Here is a 25799-nt window from a genome sequence, read left to right as displayed (position 1 = left end):
TTGCCCAGGCAGGTCTTGAACCTGTGGGCTCAGGCAATCCACTCACCTCAGCCTCCCAAAGTGCGGGATTACAGGCTGAGCCACGGAGCCCGGCTTGGATACTATTGTTTATATCTAGGGGTCACATGTTGGTAAAATGTGTCTAGGCTCTACCCTGAAAATTAATGATATGGAAAAAAGGTTTAAAAGAACAAGATCCAGTTTTCTGCTTTTTACCTCGATGCTTTAGGAAATAGTTTTTTGTTTGTTTGCTTTTTTGTTTTAAAGTCTAGCCTTCCTGTGACAGTCAACTACATGAGATGGTTACTGCATCTGAGCCTTCTGCAGCTACCTGGAGGGTCAACCACAGACCTACCCACCAGCCATATTGTCCTTCCTGACCTGACCAGCTTCATTTCCTCAGGAGAACATGTGCATATGCCAGTGGACCAGAAGGAACCGATAAGACAAAAGAGAAAGATATGAACTCACTGGCCTCCTGGCTGTCCTAGAGAGACCAGACATAAGTCATGTAATCAAAAACAGTTTCCAGAGTGCTGCTACTTTGACAACAGGATGCAATTTTCATTCCAAGCCTGTCCCAAGTGCCTCCAAGTCTCCTACCAAGCTAAGCCAGGGTGGGAGCATCTTGAATACTGATGGAGAGGTCAATATTTCTTAAAGGAACAAAGAGCCAGAAAGTACTTTAACAACATGGCTTGTCACCAGGCCTAGAAGAACTAGCCCTTCAAGAAAAATGGAGAGGAGCTGTTCCCATGCAAAATCAAGACAGAGTAGAGAGAACACCAGGGCAGGAGAGAAGAAGGTCAAGGGCACTTTGTGGTTTGCATGGTGTTCTCTAGAAAAGCACCATCAGAGCAAGCCAATGACTCAGCCCCTGAACTCCTAGAGTTCCATATCTGTGCTGGGGCCACCTTGCTCAGGTCAAGGAGGGAAGGGGCTGGGTACAGTGGCTCACACCTGTAATACCAGCACTTTGGGAGGCCGAGGCAGGAGAATTATTTTGAGGCCACGAGTTCAAGATCAGCCCGGGCAACATAGCGAGACCTGGTCTCTACAAAAAATTTTAAAAATTAGCCAGGCATGGTAGTGCGTGCGTGCAGACCCAGCTACTTGAGAGGCAGAAGCAGAAGGATCGCCTGAGCCCAGGAGGTTGAGACTATGGTGAACTTTGATCATCGCACTGTACTCCAGCCTGGATGACAGAGTGAGAACCCAACTCAAAAAAAAAAAAAGGAAGAATTCTAAGACTACAAAACCCTTGCTCTCTCATAAGCATCACTGTCTCTACCCTTGTTTAAGACTCATTGTTCAGATCCTTGCTGGGTACCTCCCTTATTGTTGTAATTTTTTATTTTCTCCTTGCCTGAGTCCTAAATCCTCATTTGGAAGATCCTTTTTTTTTTTTTGCGTTGGAGTCTCACTCTGTCATCCAGACTGGAGTGCAGTGGCATGCTCCCGGCCACCGCAGCCTTGACCTGCTGAGCTCTGGCGATCCGTCCGCCTCAGCCTTCCAAGTGGCTGGAACTACAGGTGCACGCTACCACACCCAGCTAGCTTTTGCTTTATTGTAGAGATGAGGTCTTGCCAAGTTGCCTGGGCGGGTCTCGAACCCGTGGGCTCAGGTAATCCACTCGCCTCAGCCTCCCAAACTGCTGGGATTATAGGCTGAGCACCGAGCTCAGCCTGGAAGATCTTTAGTCTTGATTACTTGTACAGTTTGCTTGTTCCTGTCTTAGTTAGCCCATCTTCTTGGACTTAGCTTCTTGCCCTCAAGATTTATACAAGTTTCAAGCCCCTGTCAAGCTAATTCTGTTTTCACTTTGTTGGCTGTGTCATGCCATGATTCATCACAATTCCATCATAACAGTTATACTTTTCTATTTCTTGACTCAAATTCTTATATATTTCTTATTATTTCATTTTAAGGATGTGGGGTACAATTTAGGATTAGGTATACAAGTGGATATCATACAGGTAAAGTTTGGGCCTCCCTTCGGTCCCCACTTTGCCTGGTTTCAGATCAGGTACCCTTATTAATATTGTGTCCCCACCCCCACCTGGAAGTTCCTGTTACTGCCAATCCCTTTCTTATATGTATTATGGTAAATGTTCAGGGTTTGCTTATGAGTGAGGACATATAGTACTCAGTTCTTTATTTCTGTGCTAGATAACTGAGTATTATAGACTCTAAATCCATCCAAGTTGCTGTGAAGTCCATGTTTGTTCTTCTTTATGGTTGTGTAATATTCCATTAGGTATATGTACATTTTTTGAAATACAGTCCTGTTTCGATGGGCAGCATGACCATTTCTATGTTTTTGCTATTGTGAAGAGTGCTGCAATAAACATGTGTGTGCAGAAATCTTTTTTAAAAAAAATGATTTGAGTTCCTCCAGGTATATTCCTAGTAGGGGAATTGCTGTGTCATATGGAAGGTCAATTTCTAGTTCTTTTAGAAATTACCATACTGTTTTCCATAGAGGTTGAACTAGTTTGAATTCCCAGCAGTGTAGAAGTGGTCCCTTTTCTCCACATCCTCACCAGCATCTGTTGTTGTTTGTTTTATTAATGATGGCCATTATAACTGGGGTTAGGTGGTATCTCAATGTGGTTTTGAATTTCATTTCTCTGATGATTAGTGAGGCTGAGCACTTTTCATGTGTCTGTTGGCTGCCCATATAGCTTCATTTGAAAAGTGTCTATTCATGTCTTTTACCCACTTTTTAATGGGATTTTTTTTTTCCTTTTGGCATGTTTGAGTTCCTTGTAGATCCTGAATGTTAGGCTGTTGTCAGATATATAGTTGGCAAATATTTTTTCCATTCTGTAGGCTGTCTCCCCACTCTCTTGATGGTTTCTTTTGCTTTGCAGAAGCAGAAGCTTTTCAGTTTAATGAGGTCCCACTTGTCTATCCTATCTCTTATGGCATGGACATCTGGGGTTTTGATCAGGAATTAATTGCCTACTCTGATTTCTGTAAGGGTGTTCCCTGCATTTTCTAAGATTCTTATACTTTGATGCTTTATGTTTAGGTCTTTGGTCCATTTAGAGTTGATTTTTGTGTATGGTGATAGGTAGGGGTCCTGTTTCAATCTTCTGCATGTGATCAGTCCGTTTTCCCAGCACCATTTACAGAATAGGTTCTCCTCTCCCCAGTGGCTGTTGGTGGAGGTTCTGTTGAAGATGAGTTGGTTGAGAAATTAAGGTTTCGCTTCTGGAATCTCTATCCTGTTCCAGTGGTCCATATGCCTGTTATTGTACCAATACCAGGCTGTTTTGATTATTGTAGCCTTATAGCAAGGTTTGAATTCTGGAAATGTAATACTTCCCACTTTGCTTCTTTTGCTAAGGATGGTTTTGGCTATTCGTGGTCGTTCATGTTTCCATAGGAATTTCTATATCGTCATTTCTATTGCTAAGAAGAGCAATGTTGGTAATTTAATGGGTATTGTATTGAATTTGTAGATTGCCTTTGGTAGGATAGACATCTTAACAATGTTGATTCTTCCTATCTATGAGCATGGGATATTTTTCCATTTGTTTGTATCTTCTTGGATTTTTTTGAGCAGTGTTTTGTAGTTTTCATTGTAAGGGTCTTTCACTTCTCTGGTTTGGAAGATGCCAAGATATTTCTTTTCTTTTCTTTGTGTGTGTGTGTGTGGCTATTGTGACTGAGATTGTGCTTTTATTTGGTTCTCTGCCTGTTTGTTGTTGGTGTATTAGAATGCGACTGTCTTTTGTACATTTATTTTGTACTCCAAGACTTTGCCAAAGTCCTTTATCAATGCAAGGAGGCTTTAGACAGATTCTCTAGGATTTTCGAAGTATAGGATCATATTGTCAGCAAAGAGGGATAACTTGACTTCTTCTTTTCCTATTTGGATACCCCTGATTTCCTTCTCTCATCTGATTGCTCTAGCTAGGACTTCCAACACAAGGTTGAATAGAGAGGGTGAGAGTGGGCAGCCTTGTCTTGTTCCAGTTTTCAGGGGAAATGCTTCCAGTTTCTGTCTATTTAGCAATATGCTGGTCGTCGGCTTATTGTAGATGGTGCTTACTATTTTGGGGTATGTTCCTTCTATGTCTAAGCGTTTGAGGGTTTTTACCAAGAAGGGAAGCTGGATTTTATCAAAAGTTTTTTCCTCATCTAATGAGATAATCATCTGGTTCTTGTTTTTACATCTGTTAATGTATTTAACTACATTTATGGTCTTGTGGAGGTGGAACCAGCCCTGCATCCTGGGGATGAAGCCTACTTGTCACGGTGGATGATTTTTGAGATGTGTTGTTGGATCTGATTTGCTAGAATCTTGTTGAGAATTTTTGCATCTGTGTTCATTAGGGATATTGGCCTGTAGTTCTCTTTTTTTGTTGGAACTTTGCTTGGTTTGGGTATCAGTATGATGTTAGCTTTGTAAAATGACTTGAGGAGAGTTCCATCTTTCTCAATCACCTGGAATACTTTCAGTAGGATTGGTATCAGCTCCTCCTTATATGTTTTGTAGAATTCTGCTGGAAAGCTGACTGGGCTTTTTTTGTAGGTAGTTTTCCTATGATGGAGTCAACTTCCTGTGTTGTTCAAATTCTCAAAAAAGTATTAATTTGGCCATTATATTGTTCCAACTGTCTACCAATTAGTTTCTTCAACTGATTCACATCTGAATGTATTATTTGAATTTATTAATCTCCAAATGACTTTGGATATGAATACAGAGAAATGGCGTGACTCAAGCCACATACATTAAGTATTTAAGTTAGATTTGAAGCACAGTATAAAAAGGCCTAAAACAATGAAGACATACTATCCTCATGAAATGAAACACTCAGACTGCAAAGATACCAATTCTTCTCAAATTGATCTATAGATTTAATGCAGTCTAAATCAAAATCCCAACTAGTTGGTGGGGGAGGAGGAAGTAGTGAGGGAGGGAAAGTTCTCTGACTCATGGAAGAGAGGAGTCTATCCCAAAGAAGCTAGATGGAACTGGAAATAAAAAATAAAAGTGACAAAAGCTATCTTTCTCTCAGTTTTATAGGTATCAGTAATTTACTTTATCGTGACTTAGGTAATAGAACATATTTGAATATAACGTCAGTTAAGCTGGAGTGCAATTTTGAGACTGATCATTAAGAGTTTAATGAAAAAAGATTTGAATATTTAAACAAGATGTGATGAGTGCTTTAAAATTGAAAAATTAAAATCTGTTTATCACTTTTCAAACCAGAAATTAAAAGGCCACTGAAACCGCATGAGAGGTACACAGAAATTCTCTGTACCACCTTTTTTTTCTATAAAACTAAAATTATCCTTTCCCCCTAGATTTTTACAAGCACAGCCACTGCAAAAGCTTTAAGTTACTGCATTGTCACAATAGTCTTGTTTGGCCGACACTGCTGAATGCCTGCTAAATGGAAAATTAGCAAAAGAAATCACAGCAGAGCCACATTTCAATAAAACAGTGACCTGACAAATTACAGATTAGGCTGCAAACATTAATGCTGAGTTAATATTTCATCTGCAGAACTATGCCTGGACTTGCTATTTTGTTTGTATTTATCCACTATCAGTGGTACCTATCATCAAAAATCTTTTATGTGAATGCTTAGTATCAAAACATAAGTGATGTTGGCTGAAATATTTACAGCGCTAAATACCTTTATTGACTTTCATGGCTTATCCTGAAACAACTGTGTTGCTATTTACACTAATGATACAAAAGCAATGATGGGTAAAACTGCTGTGCCTTAGCACAAACCAAAGCAGTGGTACCAAACTCTCAGTAGTAGTCACTGTATTTCACTGCTATCACAGATGGGTACATAGATAGGTAGGTAGGCAGGTAGATAGAGAGAAAGATAGATAGATAGATAGATAGATAGATAGATAGATAGATAGATAGATAGATAGATGATAGATAATGGATAGAGTTTCCTTTAAGGATGTCCTTGATGAAGCAGCAGGAATTAATTTTTTAAAATCTCAACCCTTGTGGTCCATCTTTTTAATGCTCTATGTAACAAAATGGAATGTACAGATAAAGCACTTCTGCTACATTAAAGCATGATGGTCATCTTGAGGAACAGCACCTGTGAGATTGAATTGTAAGCTATTTTATTTCAAAGAATAACATTTTAATTTGAAAGAATGACTGACAGACAAACTGGTTATTTTGACTTGGGTACACGGCAGATATATTCTCGAAAATTAATGAAGTGAGTCTGTCCCTTCAAGGAAAACAACTGATAGTATTTGTTAGCCATAATACAATTTGAACTTTCAAGAAAATACAAGAATTTTGAGAAATCTGTGTCTGCCATTGTAAGCTCGATAGCGTCCCAGTACTGATGCAACTGGTGGCAATATTAACTAATACAATTTTTGTTTGATATTGTATAATGAAATGCAAAACTTGGTAAACCAACATTTTCCAAATGACAATCCATAACACAAAATCCTGCATGGTTAAAGAAGCTATTGAAAGTGCAAAATAAGCCGGATGCCAGTAGAAATAGGGAAGTATGAAAATCAATCAATGTAATTAATACACTATACTAATTATATGAAAGGAAAAAATAAAGAATGATCATCTCAACTGATGAAGAAAAAGTATTTGACAAAATCCAACACCCAGAAAACCAGGAATAGAAGGAAAGTTTCTCAATCTGAGAATGAGCATCTATAAAAATAAGTCACAGCTAACATCACACCAGATGAGGAAAGACTAAAAATGTTTTCTATAAGATCAGAAACAAGACAAAAGAGGCCTACTCTCATCATTTCTATTCAACATCGTTTTAGGCTTTAGCCAGTGCAATTAGGCAAGGAAAGGAAATAAAGAATATCCCTAGATTGAAAAGTAAGAAGTAAAATTATCTCTATTCACAGATGATACCAACTTTTATTACAGAAAATCCTAAGGAATCCACATTAAAAAACAACAACAAAAAAAAAAGCAACAAAACACCCCCCAAATCCACAACAAACAAAAAACCTCTTAGAGCTAATAAGTTTAGTAAGGTTGTAAAATACAAGATCAATATACTAAAATAATTGTATTTCTATACATAGGAGTAAACAATCAGAAAATCAAGTTAACAAAATGCAAAATAGAGCAATACATTTTAATTAACAGGATAAAAATAATTTTTGATATGGGTTCTTTATTTAAAAATATTTATCTATTTAAAATCAGGGTCTCACTCTGCCACCCAGGCTGGAATGCAGTGGTACAATCACAGCTCACCATAGCCTGAACCCCCTGGGCTCTACTGATCCTTCCGCCTCAGCCTCCCGAATAGCTGGGACTATAGGCACATGTCACCATGCCTGACTAATTTTTTAAATTTTTTTGTAGAGATAGGATCTTGCTATGTTGTCCAGGCTGGTCTCTAACTCCTAGATTCAAGTGTTTCTCCTGCTTCAACCTTCCAAAATGATGGGATTACAGGAGTGAGCCACCACGCCTAGCCTCTCAGATTTCTTTTGTATCCCTTTCCCACTATTTCCTAGAACAGTGTTACTTTGAGTCCCTCAAATATTTGCTGAATAAATAAATGAACAACTCTTACATTTGAGAAGTCTGTACAGACGGAAACTGCTGAGCATATGATTGTCACTTACATGGCAACCAGCAAGTCAATGTCCATGGCTGACCACACCTGGCACTTAATCCTATTTTGTTAAGAGGGGAGAATATTTGTCTTAAAGTTAGTCTTCTAGAACAGCACAGGAAAGTCTTTCATCTCCACTTAATGAAGCCACTTGTTAGTTAGACACAAGGAAACCCGCTATAATATTTAATAAGGAAACCTGAGCCATTTGGGATGAGAACACTGGGACCAGGTTCCTGGAGCCTTGTGATTTACCACTGGCCATTTGTAACATATTATATATGTTTAATATAAAAATAAACTCTTCAAAATTTATTTTTATTTATAAAAATAAATTCTCCAAAGTGCTGAATGAGATGCATTTGAACGCTTAAATACCAGTTGTCATTGTCCGTTCTCTCCAGTGTATTGTTCAAGTTTATCTACTGATGGTTTTGTTTCTCTGGAGGCTTAAATGAGTCTACAGAGAGTATAAGGAATAATTTAGAAAATAATGAAAACAACGGTCCTTCCGATGCCATCCTCTGTCCTTCTGTCTTGAATGTTCAGCCTCTCCCTCTCAATTGCACCCTTCCCCCATCAGTGTTTTAACATGCTTAGGTTCCTCCAGTCTTAAACAAGGCAAAACAAAAATGTCCCCTTCAGTCACCATCACCCTTCTTCTGTGCACAAGCAAATTCTGGAAGCAGTGGTAGACACTAGTGTCATTTTTACACTTCCCACCTGCTCCTCAAGCCACTCTAGTGTGGCTTTCAGTTCATCAACCCACAGAAACACACAGAAATTGACTTCATGCCACCAAATGGAGAATAGAAGTGTCCTGTTCTCACTTCTCCCTTGCCAGCTCTGCTTCTGCAGGGGCTGGCTGCTCTGATCAAGGATTTCTCCACCTCCAGACACACTTCCTCATTCCTATTTGCCCCCCTGCAGTTTCTAATGTCAACAAAGAGGGTGTAACTTTCCACACCTTTCTGCTACATAAGCACATCTATAATTCACAGGCATGTGTATTTATATGTTTGCTTTTTCTGAAATACTTTTCATATAACTTTATGGTTTCCTTTTTTCATTTGCCATTATAGCATATAACCCATAAATAGAAGAAATATTTCTAGCTCTACCTTAACATATTTTCATTTTAGTATATAAATGTATGTACATTCAGATATAACTGAGCTTTAACACAGTAAATCAAGTCATTACATCTTTAGACGTTAGAGAGAAAAACTCAATTTTGCCTAGGGAAGGAGGGAGTCCTCTTGAGAGTTTCCGTAGAGCAGGCAGTAGTAGTGGTAGATACAATAAGTGCACAGATTTCAGTTCAATGGGAGGCCAGTTGAGGATAACTGACCCGGGTCTTTGCCTCAACCCAACAGAGCCATTTTATCTTTAGAGTCACTAAGGAGCTAACTGAAAATGGTTTCATTACCTGTGTTGTGGGTCTAAATATTAAATTTAATTTTTTTTTATATTGCTAAGCAAGATATGGTAGAACTGTAACATCTAAAAAATAATTTTGCTCTTCTTCAGAGTTGCCACCTTGGAGGTGATAACCACATTCCAATTATAGTGCCTTATGGTCTCCAAAGGATTCTTAGACATTTTCCTTTAGCCTAAGATCTGTCACTTTATTTTTTCCCCTCCTCACTCCAAGGCGCAGGATTCAGGTGAGCCCCGAGCCCGCCCAACTTTATTTTTATTTTATTTTATTTTTTGAGTTGGAGTCTCACTCTGTCATCCAGGCTGGAGAGCAGTGGCACGCTCCCGGCCACCACAGCCTCGACCTGCTGGGCTCTGGCGATCCTTCACTTCAGCCTTCCAAGTAGCTGGAACTATAGGCGCATGCTACCACACCCGGCTAATTTTTGATTTATTGTAGAGACAGGTCTTGCCAAGTTGTCCGGGTGGATCTCAAACCCATGGGCTCGGGCAATCCTCATGCCTCAGATTCCCAAAATGCTGGGATTACAGGCTGAGCCATTGAGCCCAACCTCCTTTCAACTTTAAAAGGCAATTATAGAAGTAATGTCTGCCCTTGGTGAAAGCTGAGTAAAATTCAGACAAGATGGATCACACCCAGGATGGCCTCACTAACACTTATAATATACTGTGTGATCGCTAGGGAGGGACAGCCCACCCTCTGCTGACCTGAGTTCATCCCAAAAAGTCATGTTTTGGCCCCAAGTAATAGATCCTTTTCTTACAATTTCCCAACTAAATGTCTTCTAGGAATCTTCTGAAAATTCTAGTTATCACAACAAATATTTTCAAACATCAACCTCTTTTTAAAAACCTGCACAGAATAGCAAAATGTCCAGAAAACTGAAGAAAAATTTCTATACTTATACATTTATAGTAGGCTACAATTAGTTCCAAAGGAAAATTTTCAAAAACTGAAGTTCATCATTAATCAGGACAGCTGAAATAAATGAATCTTCATTTATAAGACAAAAACAAAAGGATTAATAGCAAAAACAAAGCAAAGCAAGAACGACTCAGGAAGGGGAAAAATAGATCTTGAGAGGAAGTTCTGGACACAACAACAAAAAGTTCTTGAAACCAAATACTTAAAATATTAACTCAGCTGGGCTCGGTGGCTCAGCCTGTAATCCCATGCCTTGGGAGGCTGAGGTGAGCGGACTGACTGAGCCCGAGGGTTCAAGACCCACCTGGGCGACTTGGAGAGACCTCATCTCTACAATAAATAAAAAAATCAGCCGGGCGTGGTAGTGCACGCCTGTAGCCCCAGCTACTTGGAAGGCTGAGGCGGAAGGATCACCGGAGCCCAGTAGGTCAAGGCTGCAGTGGCCGGGAGCGGCCACTGCACTCCAGTCTGGGCGACTGAGTGAGACTCCAACTCAAAAAAATAAAAATAAAAAAATATTAACTCACCTGCAATTTAGAACAGTACTCAAGGGTTAGGCACAAAGGTGGTGACTTACTGCAGTCAAGAGAAGATGATGTGAGTTAGTGAGGTGAGTTCTAGCCCAGGGGTTGGCAAACAATGGCCCAAGTGCCAAGATGCCTGTTTTTGTAAGAACTGTGAGCTAATAATGATTTTTATACTTTAAACATTTGAAAACATATTTAATGACATATGAAAATTGTATGAAATTCAAATGCTTAGTGTCCATAAATTGTTTTATAGAACACAGCCATGTTCATCCACTTGTTTTCCATCAGTCACTGCTTTGTGTTACAGTGGTGGAACCGAATGGTTGAAGCAGAGGCTCCTTTACGGAAAAAGTCAGTGGACCCTGTTCTAAATCAGATTTTACTGTCATCCACTCTTGGTGTAACCTCAGGCTGGTGTTTTTCCCCTCTGGATCCACCCTTGTAAACAAAGGGGCCTGGAGAAGATGATGGCCAGGATCCCTGTGGAGGTCAAGTTCTGCACTTGCCTGACAAGGCAGGAGGAGCCAGCAAGAACACCCACTGGTGCCACCTGCAGCTCATGATGAAAATGGCAGGGAAGGAGGCTATCTGCTGAGCAACAATCTTTTCGCAGACAGGTCCTCTTTGGTAGGGGCTCTTAAATGACTATCGCCCCTAAATGATATCATCAGTGATTAAAAAAAGACACAACTGGCTTTTACACACTTTTAAAACTGAGAGACTACATATTCCAACATCTTTTGGAGTGAATGCTCCCTCTGCCCACAAACAGAAACATCTTCCACCATTCACTTCAGGAGTAATTGCTCCCCACTGTATTGAAGGAAGGCAATCACATATTACCAGAAAAGACAACAGGTATGTTATTTCTAGGTCTCTAAAGGAAAACCAGTACAAAGCTTGCCATATGAAAATCGATCTATATTCCCCAAGTCACCATTCTTTACACCATTTCACAGAGACTCACACATTAACTTCTGAACCTTTACACTCTAAAACACCAGGCAAGTGGATTTTTTTCACAGCTCAGGAAAAAATGCAAATAACAGAGTAAAGTGGCTGATTCTGTCAGCTCCAAACCAAACCTAGGACTCCTCATCCCAGGGATTCTCGACACATGCCTCCATGCCCAACACTCCCACCCATGAGAAAGATGGGTGGAGGCTCATGCCCCTTCAAAGCAAAAACTCATGTTGAAGAACTGCCATCTTTCAACTTCCCATAAACCCTAATGATGTGTAATGTTGCATCTCTGCTGTCTGCAGTGAACACACTGAAGTGTGGTAGAGTGTTTAAATATGGTCTTCCTATCCCTGCACCCTCCTATAGTTCCTTCCATCACAAGGTAGAGTTTATTTCCATCTCCCAATCTGAGCTGGTGTTGTGATATGCTTTGGGCAGAGTGCAGTGGAAGTAATGTTCTAAGACTTCTGAGCCCAGAGAGAACCAGAAGCTTACACTTCTCTCTTGGAGCCCAGCTGCCAACCTGCAGAGAAGTCTAGGCTAGATTACTAAGTGACTAGAGGCCACTTGGAGAGACTTTGAAGGATGAGAGCCTGCCTGGACACTGAAGCACCACATGAGACCCCAATTGAGACCTAGCCAACTCACAGAACTGTGAGAAATAATGTAGTAGGAATAAAAAATTCTCCATTTCTATATTAACTTGTCAAGGCAAGGAAAAGACTCAAAATAACTTGGGACAAATTTTCTATGCAATGTCAAGAGCATTCAACTTACTTCATCATCTTCATCTTCATCATCATCTGATTCAAGAACACCATCTGGTAGTTCTTCTACCAAAAAAAAAAAGAAAATCAATGAATAAAGAAACATGGTGAAAGCCTTGGTCAATGAAATCCTTCAGCCACTGCAGAGACACAAACACCTTAATGAGAATTAGGTAATATCAAAATAATCATTCTCCTCACCATTCCTAATCACAACCATTTCATGTTCCTAACTATTTCGGCTGTAGTTTGATATTACCCTAAGCAATTTTAAACAGTAAATCTCTCCATTTTTATCAGAACACATTTACAGCAACACGAAAAAATTAGAAGCCAACATATAATTTGAGGGGAATTTAAAGGAAAGAAAGTAAATGAATATTTATTTCTAGGCATTGTACTAGATACTGTTGTACGTGTCACTGCACTTAATCCTTACAAAGATTTTGTTGACTATTATCCCCACTTTCCAAATAAGTGGAGGCACAGAGAGGAGGGGAACTTGTTCACGAGTGTACTCCCAGTAAGTGGCAGAGAGCCGAGATTTAAATTGTGTCTCTTTCTAAACTATGATTTTTCCAGGGCAGAAGGGGTGGTGGTCAGGGTAGGTAGGGTTTCTGAAGGCTCTGGGGTTCACTAGATCTTCAAAGACTTTACGAAGGAGTAATAAGTTAGTAGCACAAAGGAATCAGAGAAAGAATGAGCCCCTGCTTCCTCTTCTGTAGACTGGGGATCATACCACCTACTTCTCAGGGCTGTTGGAAGGACTATGTAATATATTAGAACTGAAGCACCTGGCCCAGGGCAGGCACAAAGCAGGCATTACAGAGGTGTTTGTTACTTCCTCCTTCATGAAGCCTTCCCTGATCCCTTCACTAAGCAGTCATCTCTACCTCCCTGAACACACTCAGCATTTTATCTAGAATACCACTCCTGGATGCTCATTGCTTACTAATGAATGAATGGTCACTGTCACCCACTGTACTGATGGCAAGTCCCTGGGGACAGAGCAGCTGACCTACTCATCCCTATATTTTCCTTATTACCACTCGTACCTTGAAAAGATGCCATGAAGGTAAAGAAAGCCTGTGAGAAGAAAGGAAGTCAAACAAGAAATAGCAGAAAAGAAAAAACCAAAGTCCATACTTGAAGAGATCACCCAGCACGCTTGGAAAGGTGGCAAGCAGTTGTACCCACATTTAATCAAATGCCAAACCATTTCTTAGGAGGAACTATGTGGAAACCCCAGGACACCCCATGCCCTCTACACAGCCCTTAATCTGCAGGGAAGGACTCCACTGACTTCACTGGACCAAGGCCAGCATGACCCCAAATAGTTCCTACCTCACCAGGGTTTGCTGCCTCCATGTACATCACTGTCTTGGAATGCGAGTTAGTCCAAAATGCTACTCTGCAAGCATGAGGATGTTTCACCATCTGAAGTTTAATTACCTAACTTCCATTCTCTACCCTTAAACAGCATACTCCGTTCCACCTTCAGGATATGCTGCTATATTCACCAATTATAAACCTCTCACTTTCAAATATGGACATCCTCTTTTTTTTTTTTTTTAAAAGACTCTTGGCCATTTTGTAAGGCCACATACAGTTCAGCCACATTCCTCTTTCTCTGCCTCCCTCTGCCCAGCTTCCCTTTCCCGGATCCCATAATCTCTTTACCTGTTGGCTCAGACTCATCCCACTACCCAGAATAATCCAGTTCTAAGAACTGAAGTACCGTATGGACCTCAGCTCCTCCTCTCTGGAATGACTGTCTCCCACATAGTTGCCTGAGTCGGTGCACATCCTAGGAGGTACCCTCACTCTGATAACTAACAGGGCATGGTGCTGACTGGTACCATTCCTTTCCTGAGGACCTGACTGGAGAATCTATCCTTTTTTGCCATGCTTCTGCCCAGTGACCTGGCTGGGGTCTGTCCTCTCTTCAGTGACCAGCTAGTATCTGCTGGTTCCCCTCACTGAGGGCTGGAGCTGTGGTCCAGGCCTGAGCCAGGGAACAAACCTCCCACTGTTGTTGTTGGCAGTACTGCCCATGTCACCAGCTGGAATTTTCTTTTAGGCCTCACCAGAGAAGTTCTTCCCTACCTGTGCGATTATACTTGAATTTTCATACTTAAAGACCTTAAAATGATACTAGGAAAAATAGTGATAGAGGACTGAGATTGGGCTTGAATGTGTGAAAACTCAAAGATGTTTTTGTGTTTACTAAAATAAAACAAGGAAGCCAATATCCTAAATAAAGATGGTAGCATTGCCATTTCATACATCTTAAGAACCGGTAAACTAGCAACAATTTACACTCTGCTATTAATTTCCACTTGAGGATGAAGACTGGGTGGAAGATCTCCAGGCATTCCCTCTCCTAGGATTCTTTTTTATTTGATGCAGGTGATGCATGTCATAAGGTATTTGTGTGTGTGTGTGTGTGTGTGTGTGTGTGTGTGTGTGTGTGTGTGTGCGCTCTTTCATCCAATTCACTTTTGAATTTTGTTTCAAAGCAGCAGACTCCTGAGTAACCATCTTTGGGGTCCTGCCACTAGCCTACAGACACAGAATAACTTGGATACTTGAGATGGAAAGAGAAATACTTTAGGTCCTTTTTATTTAAACAGAACTCACTGAGCTGAGCAGGTATTTCCCAAGTCTTTCAGAACACCCAGGATTATAAAGCATTAGCTCTGCCCCATGACAACTTCTGCCAAAACACATCCCTTACAAAAGTTTAAACTTTTCCCTCTCTCATCCCACTCTAGCAGGCTACTCCAAGGGCCAGGTTTATGTAAAAGGAAGAAATGTTCGCCGGGCTTGGTGGCTCAGCCTGTAATCCCGCGCCTTTGGGAGGCTGAGGTGAGTGGATTGCCTGAGCCCGTGGGTTCGAGACCCACCTGGGCAGTGAGACCTCATCTCTACAATAAATCAAAAAATCAGTTGGGCATGGCAGCACATGCCTGTAATTCCGGTTACTTGGAAGGCTGAGGTGAAGGATCGCTGGAGCCCAGCAGGCGAGACTGCGGTGGCCAGAAGTGGCCACTGGACTCCAGTCTGGGCGACCGAGTGAGACTCCAACTCAAAAAAAAAAAAAAAAAGAAAGAAATGTTCTTGGGCCAGAGAGCAAAGGGGGCCTGCATCCTGCTTCTTGACTGCCAAGGAGGAGGGAAGACAAGGACATAAATGTGGATGTGTCTCAATGGACTGAAACACACAGGAAGCCCTGAAGAAGATTTCTAGCCTGAATGCGACCCTGAATGTGCAGAGAACCCCTGCCCTGGGAGGGAGGATTGGTGTAGCTAATGATTATGGAGCAGACAGGGAACAATGCCTCCAAACTGTAGCCCACCCAGAGAAGGCAGAGGAGCAACCTCGGCCAGGACTAAGGTTCAGGTTTTATTTCATTTCTTTTTCTTTTTGAGTTGGGGGGTCTCACTCTGTCACCCAGGCTGGACTACAGTGGCACCGTTATGGCTCACCACAGCTTCAACCTCCTGGGATCAAAAGATCCTCCCATCTCAGCCTCTCAAGTAGCTGGGACTACAGGCATGAGCTACCACACCTGGCTTATTTTTTTTTTTTGGTACAGATGAGATGGTGCTATGTTGCCCAGGGTGGTCTCCAACTACTGGGCTCAAGCAATCCTTCTGCCTCAGTCTCCCAAAGTGCTGGGATTATAGGTGTGAGCCACTGCACCTGGCCTCATTTCATTTTTTAAAAATGTGTCAGAATGGGAGTTCAGAGTCAGAAATGAAGTTGTTGCAAAAAAACAAAGTTCTGTTCTTTGCCCACCTGAATTTGGGATGAATTATAGTTGCTCCATAAAAACCAAAGGGGAGGATGTTCACATGGAAAATGGGCACCCAGCCTGAAAGGGAGCCAAGATGGTGAAGCTCTCCAGCTGCTCCCCTTGGTCCCCTCCTCTTGAACAGAAGCCCCTGGAACAGTCTCGTTTCTGCATCCCAGGCAGGGATGTTGGCTGCACACTGGGATCACCTAGATACTTTAAATTTCCTCCCCCCCAGAGATTCTGATGTAATTGGTGGGGAAGAAGGGGCACTGCCTTGAGGGTTTTAAAATCTCCCCAAGCTGGGCTCGGTGGCTCAGCCTGTAATCCCGTGTCTTTGGGAGGCTGAGGTGAGTGGATTGTCTGAGCCCGCGGGTTCGAGACCCGCCTGGGCAGGTGAGACCTCATCTCTACAATAAAATTAAAAAAAAAAATTAGCCGGGTGTGGTAGCACGCGCCTGTAATTCCGGCTACTCGGAAGGCTGAGGCAGAAGGATCACCGGAGCCCAGCAGGTCGAGGCTGCGGTGGCCAGGAGTGGCCACTGCACTCCAGTCTGGGCGACAGAGTGAGACTCCAACTCAAAACAAAACAAAACAAAACATAAAATCTCCCCAAGTGACTGCCCTGTGTAGCCAACCTGTGAACTACATGCTAGAAGGTTCACCTGGGGAATTCTGGCATCTCCCGTTTGCTTGGCCTTGACCAAGCAGCTGACTTGTAGCCTGAAATCACGAGATTCATGCTTTATCTTTTGCTTGTGTGCTGAGCAGGATTCATGCACTTAGACATACAGTGATGTGGACTGCTGGGTGTCAGGGAAGGGCATGGAGAGACCTAAGTGACAAATCTAGCCCTGGATGCTGGTAGTGCAGGGTGCCTCCAGCAGGTGAAAGGTATGAGGAGTCTATAGAAAGAGCCAAGAGCTTTCCCACCACCCCTGCTCCATGGAGGCTTCCATGGCTTTCCTCTCCTGCTTACTATGGGATATGGGTTGTTATGGTAATGGAATAGAAAGGGGATCCCATTGCCTCTTTCCACACTGTGGTTGGCAGCATACATTTTTCTGAAATGAATGAATAAATATGGGAAGATAGCATTTTCTACAGTGGTGCTAAAAGATTGGCATCTGTTTTCACAGTTTGCCCCCAGGACACTGGGAAAGCCACCCTTAATAGTGGGGCAGGATTTAGGAGGGGAAAGGGAGGGGCCATATAAAGAGAGCTTACAAGGTTAGGGAAGGGTTTCTGCAATTGCTTTTAAATTCTTTGTATGACTAAAGTGTGATAAGAGATGTTAATCTTTGGACAATCTGGTCTTGACTACCTGCTGAACTTTTGTTTATGGGTTTACTTGGGGTTTCCCATCTCTCTAAGACCCTCTTGAATGAATGCCAAACTATGACAAGTTCTCCTAAATATGTCCATGTATCTTTCTAACACATGTGAATGATTCAAAAGATAGACCATAGATTCTTGCATTAAACTGACCAGAATTAAGTTGCTTGATGATAAATTCTATCTGGCGGATCATTTCAGCATTGCCTTCTTTGATGAAGCAGCGTAGGATGTCTTCCATTCCCTAGAAGCACCGGAGAGAGTAACCATTAACATTTCATTATTTTTGGGGAAACTACTTTTCTTCTTTTTTTTTTTTTTGAGTTGGAGTCTCACTCTGTTGCCCAGGTTGGAGTGCAGTGGCATGCTCATGGCCACCACAGCCTTGACCTACTGGGCTCAGGAGATCCTTCCACCTCAGCCTTCCAAGTAGCTGGAACTACAGGTGCACACTACCATACTTGACTAATTTTTAAATTTATTGTAGAGACAAGGTCTCACCAAGTTTCCCAGGCTGGTCTCGAACCCCTGGACTCAGGCAATTCTCTCACCTTAGCCTCCCAAAGTGCTGGGATTACAGGTGTGAGCTGCTGTAACCGACCAGAAACTACTTTTCAATGAGGCAGTTTCATCTAATCCAAAAAATAATTTTGGGGGAGAGGAAGAAGATCTGTATAATACAAATCCTCTGCTTAGTACTAAACTTTTTTTGTTATTTTTATAATTCATAGTGAAATTATTTTCTTAGTTAATTGACTTAATTATAACTCACTTAGCAAAAAATACTACTGTAAAATTTATTGCATAATATTGCCTTTAGTTTTGGCAACATGTAGTCTTGGGAGTTGGTTTCTTTCTTGTGTTTTCCCTAAGTTTACAAATTGCCTTCTGGATTTTAGGACCAAATATGATCATTGAAAAGTGAAACCATATGTTTAGAGAAGTAAATGAACAAATAAAACCTTTCTTTAAACAGACACTTTCTATCAAACAAATTATAAAGTCACTACACTATGCATTATTTTCTTTATTATAATTCACTGCCAACAGAATTTTCTATATTGGCCAACAGAATTCCAGGGAAGTATAGAGGTAAGATACTGACTTAAACACAGTGTCCCTCCCTCCTCTTTTCTGGCAGGATTTGAATGAGTATGTACAACTGGAGCTGATAAGGCCTTCTTGCCACCATAAGGGGAAGGGGAAGGTGTGTTTAATACTGAACCCAAAACAGAGGAAACAGAGTCCAGAGGTGCTGGCAGAGAAATGGATCTAGTGACATATTAATCCTAATAAAATTGTGCTTGCAGCTTATCCTGGATGGGTACATGAGCCAATAAGTTCCTTTTGTATGTAGGCCAGTTTAGAATCAATAGCTCTAACTAAATCACAGAAGTGTAAAGTATAGCTTTGAACATGTTGAGTTCTCAACATAGAAAGGTTAAATCAGAAATGTACTTTGGATTGTAAACCTAGCTCCCCATGAATTTAATGTGTTGCCTTACTCAAATTACTTCACTTCTCCCAACCTGTTTCCTCAACCATAAAATGAGACTGTCAACTTGAGTTGGCATGAAATTTTAAGACAAAGTATGCAACTGGGTGTTAGCTATGTAGCTATATGAATTTGTCAAGATGCACTGAACTATACCTATAAGTCTTATGTGTTTCACTGTTTGTAAATTATACTGAAAAAATAGCATCTAGTTCAATGGCTGGCACATAGTAAATGCTCGATAAATGGTCAAGACTGTGTTTGCTGTGTGGCTCAGAAGAGAGATCTGGTAGCTGAAACCAATTCCCCAGTGCAGCAGAATGAGAAGAGCAGAGCACCAGGACAGAGCCTTAGGGAAGAGTTACAGTGAGTTGGGAGGCAGAGACATGTGAGCACACAGAAGAGACAGTAAAGGAATGGCCTGGAAGGAAGGAATAATTCTGGAAACGTATTGTTGAGTCAAGGGACAGTATGGTCGGCAACGCCTAGGTTACTGTGAGACCAGTCAGACACCTCGTCTGGGCTTATCTTACCAAAGAGACAATCACCAACTAACGACTGCCTTGGTCCTGCACTGCCAGGAGAGCTGAATTTTATGTCTATCTCAAAAACAGTTGTTTGCCCTATTCTCCGTCTCCACCCAAGGTAAGGGCCAGGGGAAGGAAAGTATTATTAAGGAAAAGCAGTGTGATAAACTCGTAAGTGGCAAAGATCAGACCTACTGCTGACTAGTTTAGGAATGTCAATGTCTTGAAAATTTTTACCAATTATCCACTCAGGCTCTCTTCTACCTTTTCTTCCCAGATGTTACTTTTGCAAGCGATTATCTGCTCCCATACTTAAAGATCTTTTTATTCTCATTTACTCTCTTTCATACATCTCTAGCTTAGTTGTCATTTGGGAAAAAAATCATAAACTCTTCTCTGTAATAAGGAGGATTATTTGAAGAAGCTTTCTTAGTAGAAAATTCTGCAGAGAAAAATGTCATTTATTTTTGTTCAAAATCACATATATTAGGTCATGTTTAATCCACATTATATAAATAATCATAAAAATAACTGTTGTGAAAGAAATAACTTGTAATTTTAGATAATCCATGACAAATAACAATGTCCAGGTAGATGGAAAGGAATAATAAAAGGTACCTGTATATCAGCAAGATGCATACAAATGGGAACACAAGCAGTGTGCAAAAAGTAAAGAAATAAGGAACTTATACTCTTGCCAATTAGTTACGTTTAAAGACAATTCATAAAGATAACCACACAGAAGACTATATTTGTATCTATAGTGTTTAAGGAAAGAAAATAATTTGTCAGGCCTAGATCCAGATGTCTCATTAGGTTAAAGTCCCAAGTCTGGAGTGATGCTGCAGCACAGGCATGGACAGCTCTGGAGCCAAAACACAGTGCATGGCCTCTTGCCAGCCATGCAGCCCCATGCAGAGGATTTCATCTCTAAGCCTTAATTTTATCAGCGGCAAAATGGACACAATCACAATCACTCCTTCAAGGGAACTTTGAGAGGATTAAGTAAGATAAAGTATCTCTCACCAAGCCTGACAATGTGCTCTGAACACTATAAAGTCCAATTAATTTGAGCCTCATTTCTATCACTGCTCTCAACAATTCAACTCTCCATCACATTCTATTTTGTTTCATCCCAAACAGTCTAATCTTCTATCACCAGAAGTCTTCAAGGGAAATTTTCTCCTTAGAAATTCAAACACTGATTTCAGGTGTATATAAATATTTTCCTCTAGTCATGATATAACTGGCAGAGCATCTGGACTATTTGCTGGGTTCCAGATGCCAGGCCACACACAGTCCATGGCTGACAATTACTCCAGCCTAGCTGCAGGAGGCCTGTGGAGTCCTGTTTTCTTCTCTAGCCCCAGACCTGGGCAGTTTCTTAAAGTTCAAATGGGCCTCAGGGGACTCATTTATCATTTTATCTGTTTTTAAAAAATGTTATTGTAAAACCACTATAATAGCAGTTGGTACTAACATAGTTTTTATGTATCTTCTATATTTTGTCATTTTCCATAAGCACACATATCCTTATAATGACATATTCTGCTTTTATCCTCATTAAACAGTAAAATAAAATTTTCCATACTGCTTTTCCTAATTATCTTTTTTATTTTATTTTTTTTGAGTTGGAGTCTCACTCCGTCGCCCAGACTGGAGTGCAGTGGCTGCTCCCGGCCACCGCAACCTCGACCTGCTGGGCTCCAGCGATCCTTCCGCCTCAGCCTTCCAAGTAGCTGGAACTACAGGTGCGTCCTACCACGCCCAGCTAACTTTTGATTTATTGTAGAGATGAGGTCTCACCAAGTTGCCCAGGCGGGTCTCGAATCTGCGGGCTCAGGCAATTCACTCACCTCAGCCTCCCAAAGCACGGGATTACAGGTTGAGTCACCAAGCCCGGCTCCTAATTATCATCTTTAATAGCTATGAGTATTTTGAGCAAAAGAGCCATAATTTCATCAGCAATTCCTCTATTACGAGACATTTATGTTGCTTCCAGTTTTCCATTCTTATTAAAAGGTTGAAATGAGCATCATCATGTTGACAAAAACCCTATGGAGAAGCCCATGTGGAAAGAAAATGAGGTCTCCAGCCTACAGTCAGAAAGTAATTGAAACTTGTCAGAGTAAGCTTGGAAGTAGATTCTCCAGGCCTCACCAAGCCTTGGATGCCCTGGCTAACATCTTGACTATAACCTTAGCAACTCTTAGTTAGGACCACCTAGCTATCTGCTCTTGACCTTCTATCTCACAGAAATTGTGAAATACAGTCATGCATCGCTTAACGATGATGAAACATTCTGAGAAATTAGGCAATGTCATTATTGTGTGAACATCATAGAGTGCACTTATACATACCTAGATGGTACAACCTATTACACACCTAGGTTATATAGTATGACCTAGACTACAGACCTGTACAACATATTACTGTACTGAATATTGTAGGCAATTGTAACACAATAGTAAGTAGTTGTGAGTCTAAACGTATCTAAATATAGAAAAGGTACAATAAAAATACGGTATTATAATCTTATGGGACCACTGTCATATATGTAGTCCTTTGTTGACTGAAAAGTTGTTATGTGGTGCATTGCTGTAAATTAAATTTACACAAAATTTAAGCCACTAAGCTTTGGAGTAATTTGTTATGCAGCAATAGATAATAGTACAGTGTGCTGTTTAATTACCAAACATTTGAAGGTTTCCTAGATACCTTATTGCTATGTTTATGTTTTTCACCAAACTTCTCCCTTCCTTACACAACCTTTTTTCTGTCCTATTTTCTCACATTCCTCTCCTTCTGGAACTCCCATTGGGTATTTGCTAGACATCCTGATGTTGATGCACAGATATCTGAAGCTCCGTCTCTTTTCTTCTTGGGCTGGATGATATCTAAAGGCCATCCTGCCCTCATGTCCAGCAACTTGTGACTTTCCTCCTCACTTGGTCCCTGTCCCCAGGCTTCATTCCCTCTGGCCTTCTCCCCCCTTTGCCCTTTCCCTCCATGCTGCATTTCACTCTTTTGGATTTGATGTCACCTCCACTCTTTCTCTTCAGCCTACATGTTTTTTCTCTATCCTTTGCCTCGATTAACAACCCCTCTCTTTCACCTCAATGACTATAATGCAGAATTTCATCAAGTTTTATTTTTCCCTGTTCTGCAATGAAAAAACATATTTTTAAATTTAAAAGCAGTAGGCAATTAAAGTTCATTGTTTAGTGTGATCACATCAAATGGTTCTTAAGTTTGTCTCTGGTTTGACTGCTGATATAATTTTAGATGACCAATTCAGTAACTCTTCTATGAAAGCAAAACCAATTGGGAGAATGTTTTGTTGGTCTCAGTCAGAACTTAGCCTATTATTTGGACTGTGGCAACATATTTAATCCCTTCACTGTAGCATTTAATACTCACATTGTTAACCTGGTTTAACATGGTATAAGGAAAAAGAACAAAATTCTAGCAGTTTTGCTGATTAGATCTAGAAACATCTGTCCTTTCAAATTAAGAGACTACTCACCCGAGGCTGTTTTTACTTCAAATATAAGTACTAATGTAAACACATTAAATACTGAATTTACTATTTACCAATCAAACTAGGTCCTAAGCAGTTTTATAATCTTTTCCAGCTTTTCTGGTGCATTTGCTGCCATCAGAATATCTATAACTTTGCAAAAATATGCCGGTTGGGGACTTTCTAACACTGAGGTTCTTAACCATTTAGGAGTTAGGGATCCTCTTGAGAATTCAATAAAAGCTATAGACTCCCCATAAAATACATTTTGCATATAATTTCAGGGCATTCATACACCATCTGAAGCCCTTCCATGGAGCCCAACTGAGGTCCTTAATCCAAAAGCTCTGAATTGTGGCACTGATAGAAACCCACACATTTCTCAAGCATATTTTCTTACCATTGCTCTTGCTTCCTCACGAATGGATGGGATAGAAAGGATGCTGTACAGAGCTCCATTCACATATGGCTGTATCTTTAAGGGGAGAAAAAAAACCCAGTTATTTGCAAGTTATCAAATACTGTATAACTCTATATCAAACACCACAATGGAGAACAGATGAGGAGAATGGGCAACCCCACCTCACAGATCTTCTGAGCTCCAGGATGCATGTTTTGAGATGACAGACATCTCCATCTGCATGTCCAAGTGACAGCTACATTTGAGAGTCCAAAACCAAATTCATCACTCCTTTCCAAAGCTTACTCCTGCTATATGTATTTCATTGCTTAATTAAACTCATTCTACCCTTCTGATCACTCAGGCTAGAAACTTTGAAGTCACTGTCGATTCCTCTCTCTTCACTTTTCTATGCTTGGTCTTCAAGTCATCTTTGATAGGAACCTTTCTTTCCTATATCCACTGCTACTGTCCTTGTTCAGACATCATCATGCATGACCCTGGTTACATCATATCTCCAAACTAATCTCTCTATTTTCAATGTTTACTCTTTAATCCAGCCATGACTTCATTGCTGAAAGTCTATAACATGGGCCAAATCATCTTCCTCCCCATCTCAGAAACCTTCCATAGAGTGCACCTAGAAAGGCCTAACTCCTTAGCACAGCTACAGAATCCTTCCAGTATTGGTCTCTATTTAACTCCCTCCCTCTGTTCTTCTCTCCCTGCCTCCATGAAGTTTCCACACCTCTTGAGGGATCCCCCACACCAAGCTGTTCCATGCCTCAGCGTAGTTCTTGCTGTTCATTGCTGGGAATGCTCTTCACACATGCATCCGTCTGGAAAGCTGATTCAGCTCTAAGAACTTAGTTCAGATGTGTCTCAGAGGATGCCTTTCCTGAATCCCCTAGACATGCTCACCTCAGCTTTTTGTACATACCTCCACTATTGCACAGTGTACTTTTGAATTCATATTTATGTCTCCTTAACTATGAGCTCTCTGAGGACAGGGCCCAGTTTTTACTCAAGGTAACCCCAACATCCAGCACACACAGGACATGGTACATGGCAGGTGCCTGATAGGGAGGTCCCTTTTCAGTAGACTGTAAGCTGTGCCCTCCATATTAACAGAGGAAGGCTCGTCTCCCACCACTCTTCCTCAGCACTGGATTCATCAGCACTTCTAATGTTTGCCAAGCTGATGGGTTAAAAAAGGCATCCTACAGTTGTTTTTATTTTCATGTTCTGGACTATTAGCAAAATTGAACATCTTCTCATGTTACAAACCATCATAAATCACTATTCTGTAAATGGACTATGTATATCCTTTCTCCTTTATTTCTGTTGCATAGTTTGACTTTTACTTATCAACTTATATTGAACTTTTATCATATTGATGCAACTTTTTTCTAGGAATATTGTTTGTTAGCCAGGCATGGTGGCATGCATCTGTAGTTCCAGCTACTTGGAAGGTTGAGGCGGAAGGATCACCTGAGCCCAGTAGGCAGAGGCTGCGGTGCTGTGAGCGTGCCACTGCACTCTAGCCTGGGCAACAAGAGTGAGACTCCAACTCAAAAAAAAAAAGAATATCGTTTGTCTTTTGACTTTGATTATGGCATCTTTTTCCAAACAAAAAATTTAATGTTTATATAGTCAAATATGTGCATCTTTTTCTTTATGGTTTCTGGGTTTTGTCTTTTAAGATCACAACTATCTAATATACGATACATGGGTATCACATTTATTTGTGTAGCAAAAACATTTTCAGGCTCTAAAATATACTAGGTAGTTTTTCCAGCTCATTTTCAAAGCAAATGCATAGGCAACAGTTAATGACATGATTTGAATCCTTTGTTCTATTCCACTTTCAGAGCCAACACACTGGTTCTAGTACTTGAAGCCAATCTTTATTATGAGATGAAAGAATATGTTTTATATTGGCTTCACCTGCTTGATTTGAAGAACATGAAGAACAGAGTTCATTCAGGCCTAGAAGTAGTTAAGAGCTCACCAGTTTTAAAATATAACATGCAGGCCCAGGCTCGGTGGATGAGGTGAGTGGATTGCCTGAGCCTGCGGGTTTGAGACCCGCCTGGGCAACTTGGCGAGATCTCATCTCTACAATAAATCAAAAAATTAGCAGGGTGTGGTAGCCTGTGCCTGTAGTTCCAGCTACTTGGAAGGCTGAGGCGGAAGGATCACTGGAGCTCAACAGGTCGAGGCTGCAGTGGCCAGGAGCGACCACTGCACTCCAGTCTGGGCAACAGAGTGAGACTCCAACTCGGAAAAAAATAAAAATAAAATAAAATATAACATGCAGGGCATAAACTGTAACAACTACCCAACATTCACTTGCTAAAGAAGCTGCAGCAATCAGTTTATGGGGCTATGGGAATGTAAAACAGAAATGGAGTGACCGGGATGGGAGTTGTCTGTGTGAAAACATGGGAAGAGATGTGTGTGGAAACGAAGTGCTTCACATGTGAT

General features: G+C 41.0%; 1 protein-coding gene across 1 annotated transcript in view; it reads right to left on the bottom strand.

Annotated features, from left to right (window-relative positions):
• Positions 1–25799, bottom strand: part of ARMC9 (armadillo repeat containing 9) — a 138059-nt gene that overhangs the window by 40515 nt on the left and 71745 nt on the right. The window contains exons 17-19 of the mRNA XM_021715385.1: positions 23313–23387; positions 17524–17614; positions 12250–12305 (exon numbers count right to left, since the gene is read on the bottom strand). Of these exons, the coding sequence (XP_021571060.1) occupies positions 12250–12305; positions 17524–17614; positions 23313–23387 (222 nt within the window). The remainder of the gene's footprint in view (positions 1–12249; positions 12306–17523; positions 17615–23312; positions 23388–25799) is intronic.

Source organism: Carlito syrichta, unplaced genomic scaffold (assembly GCF_000164805.1).
Source record: "Carlito syrichta isolate Samal-C Ts95f unplaced genomic scaffold, Tarsius_syrichta-2.0.1 Scaffold307032, whole genome shotgun sequence".
Taxonomy (NCBI): domain Eukaryota; kingdom Metazoa; phylum Chordata; class Mammalia; order Primates; family Tarsiidae; genus Carlito; species Carlito syrichta.
This window is presented reverse-complemented; position numbering and strand designations above follow the sequence as displayed.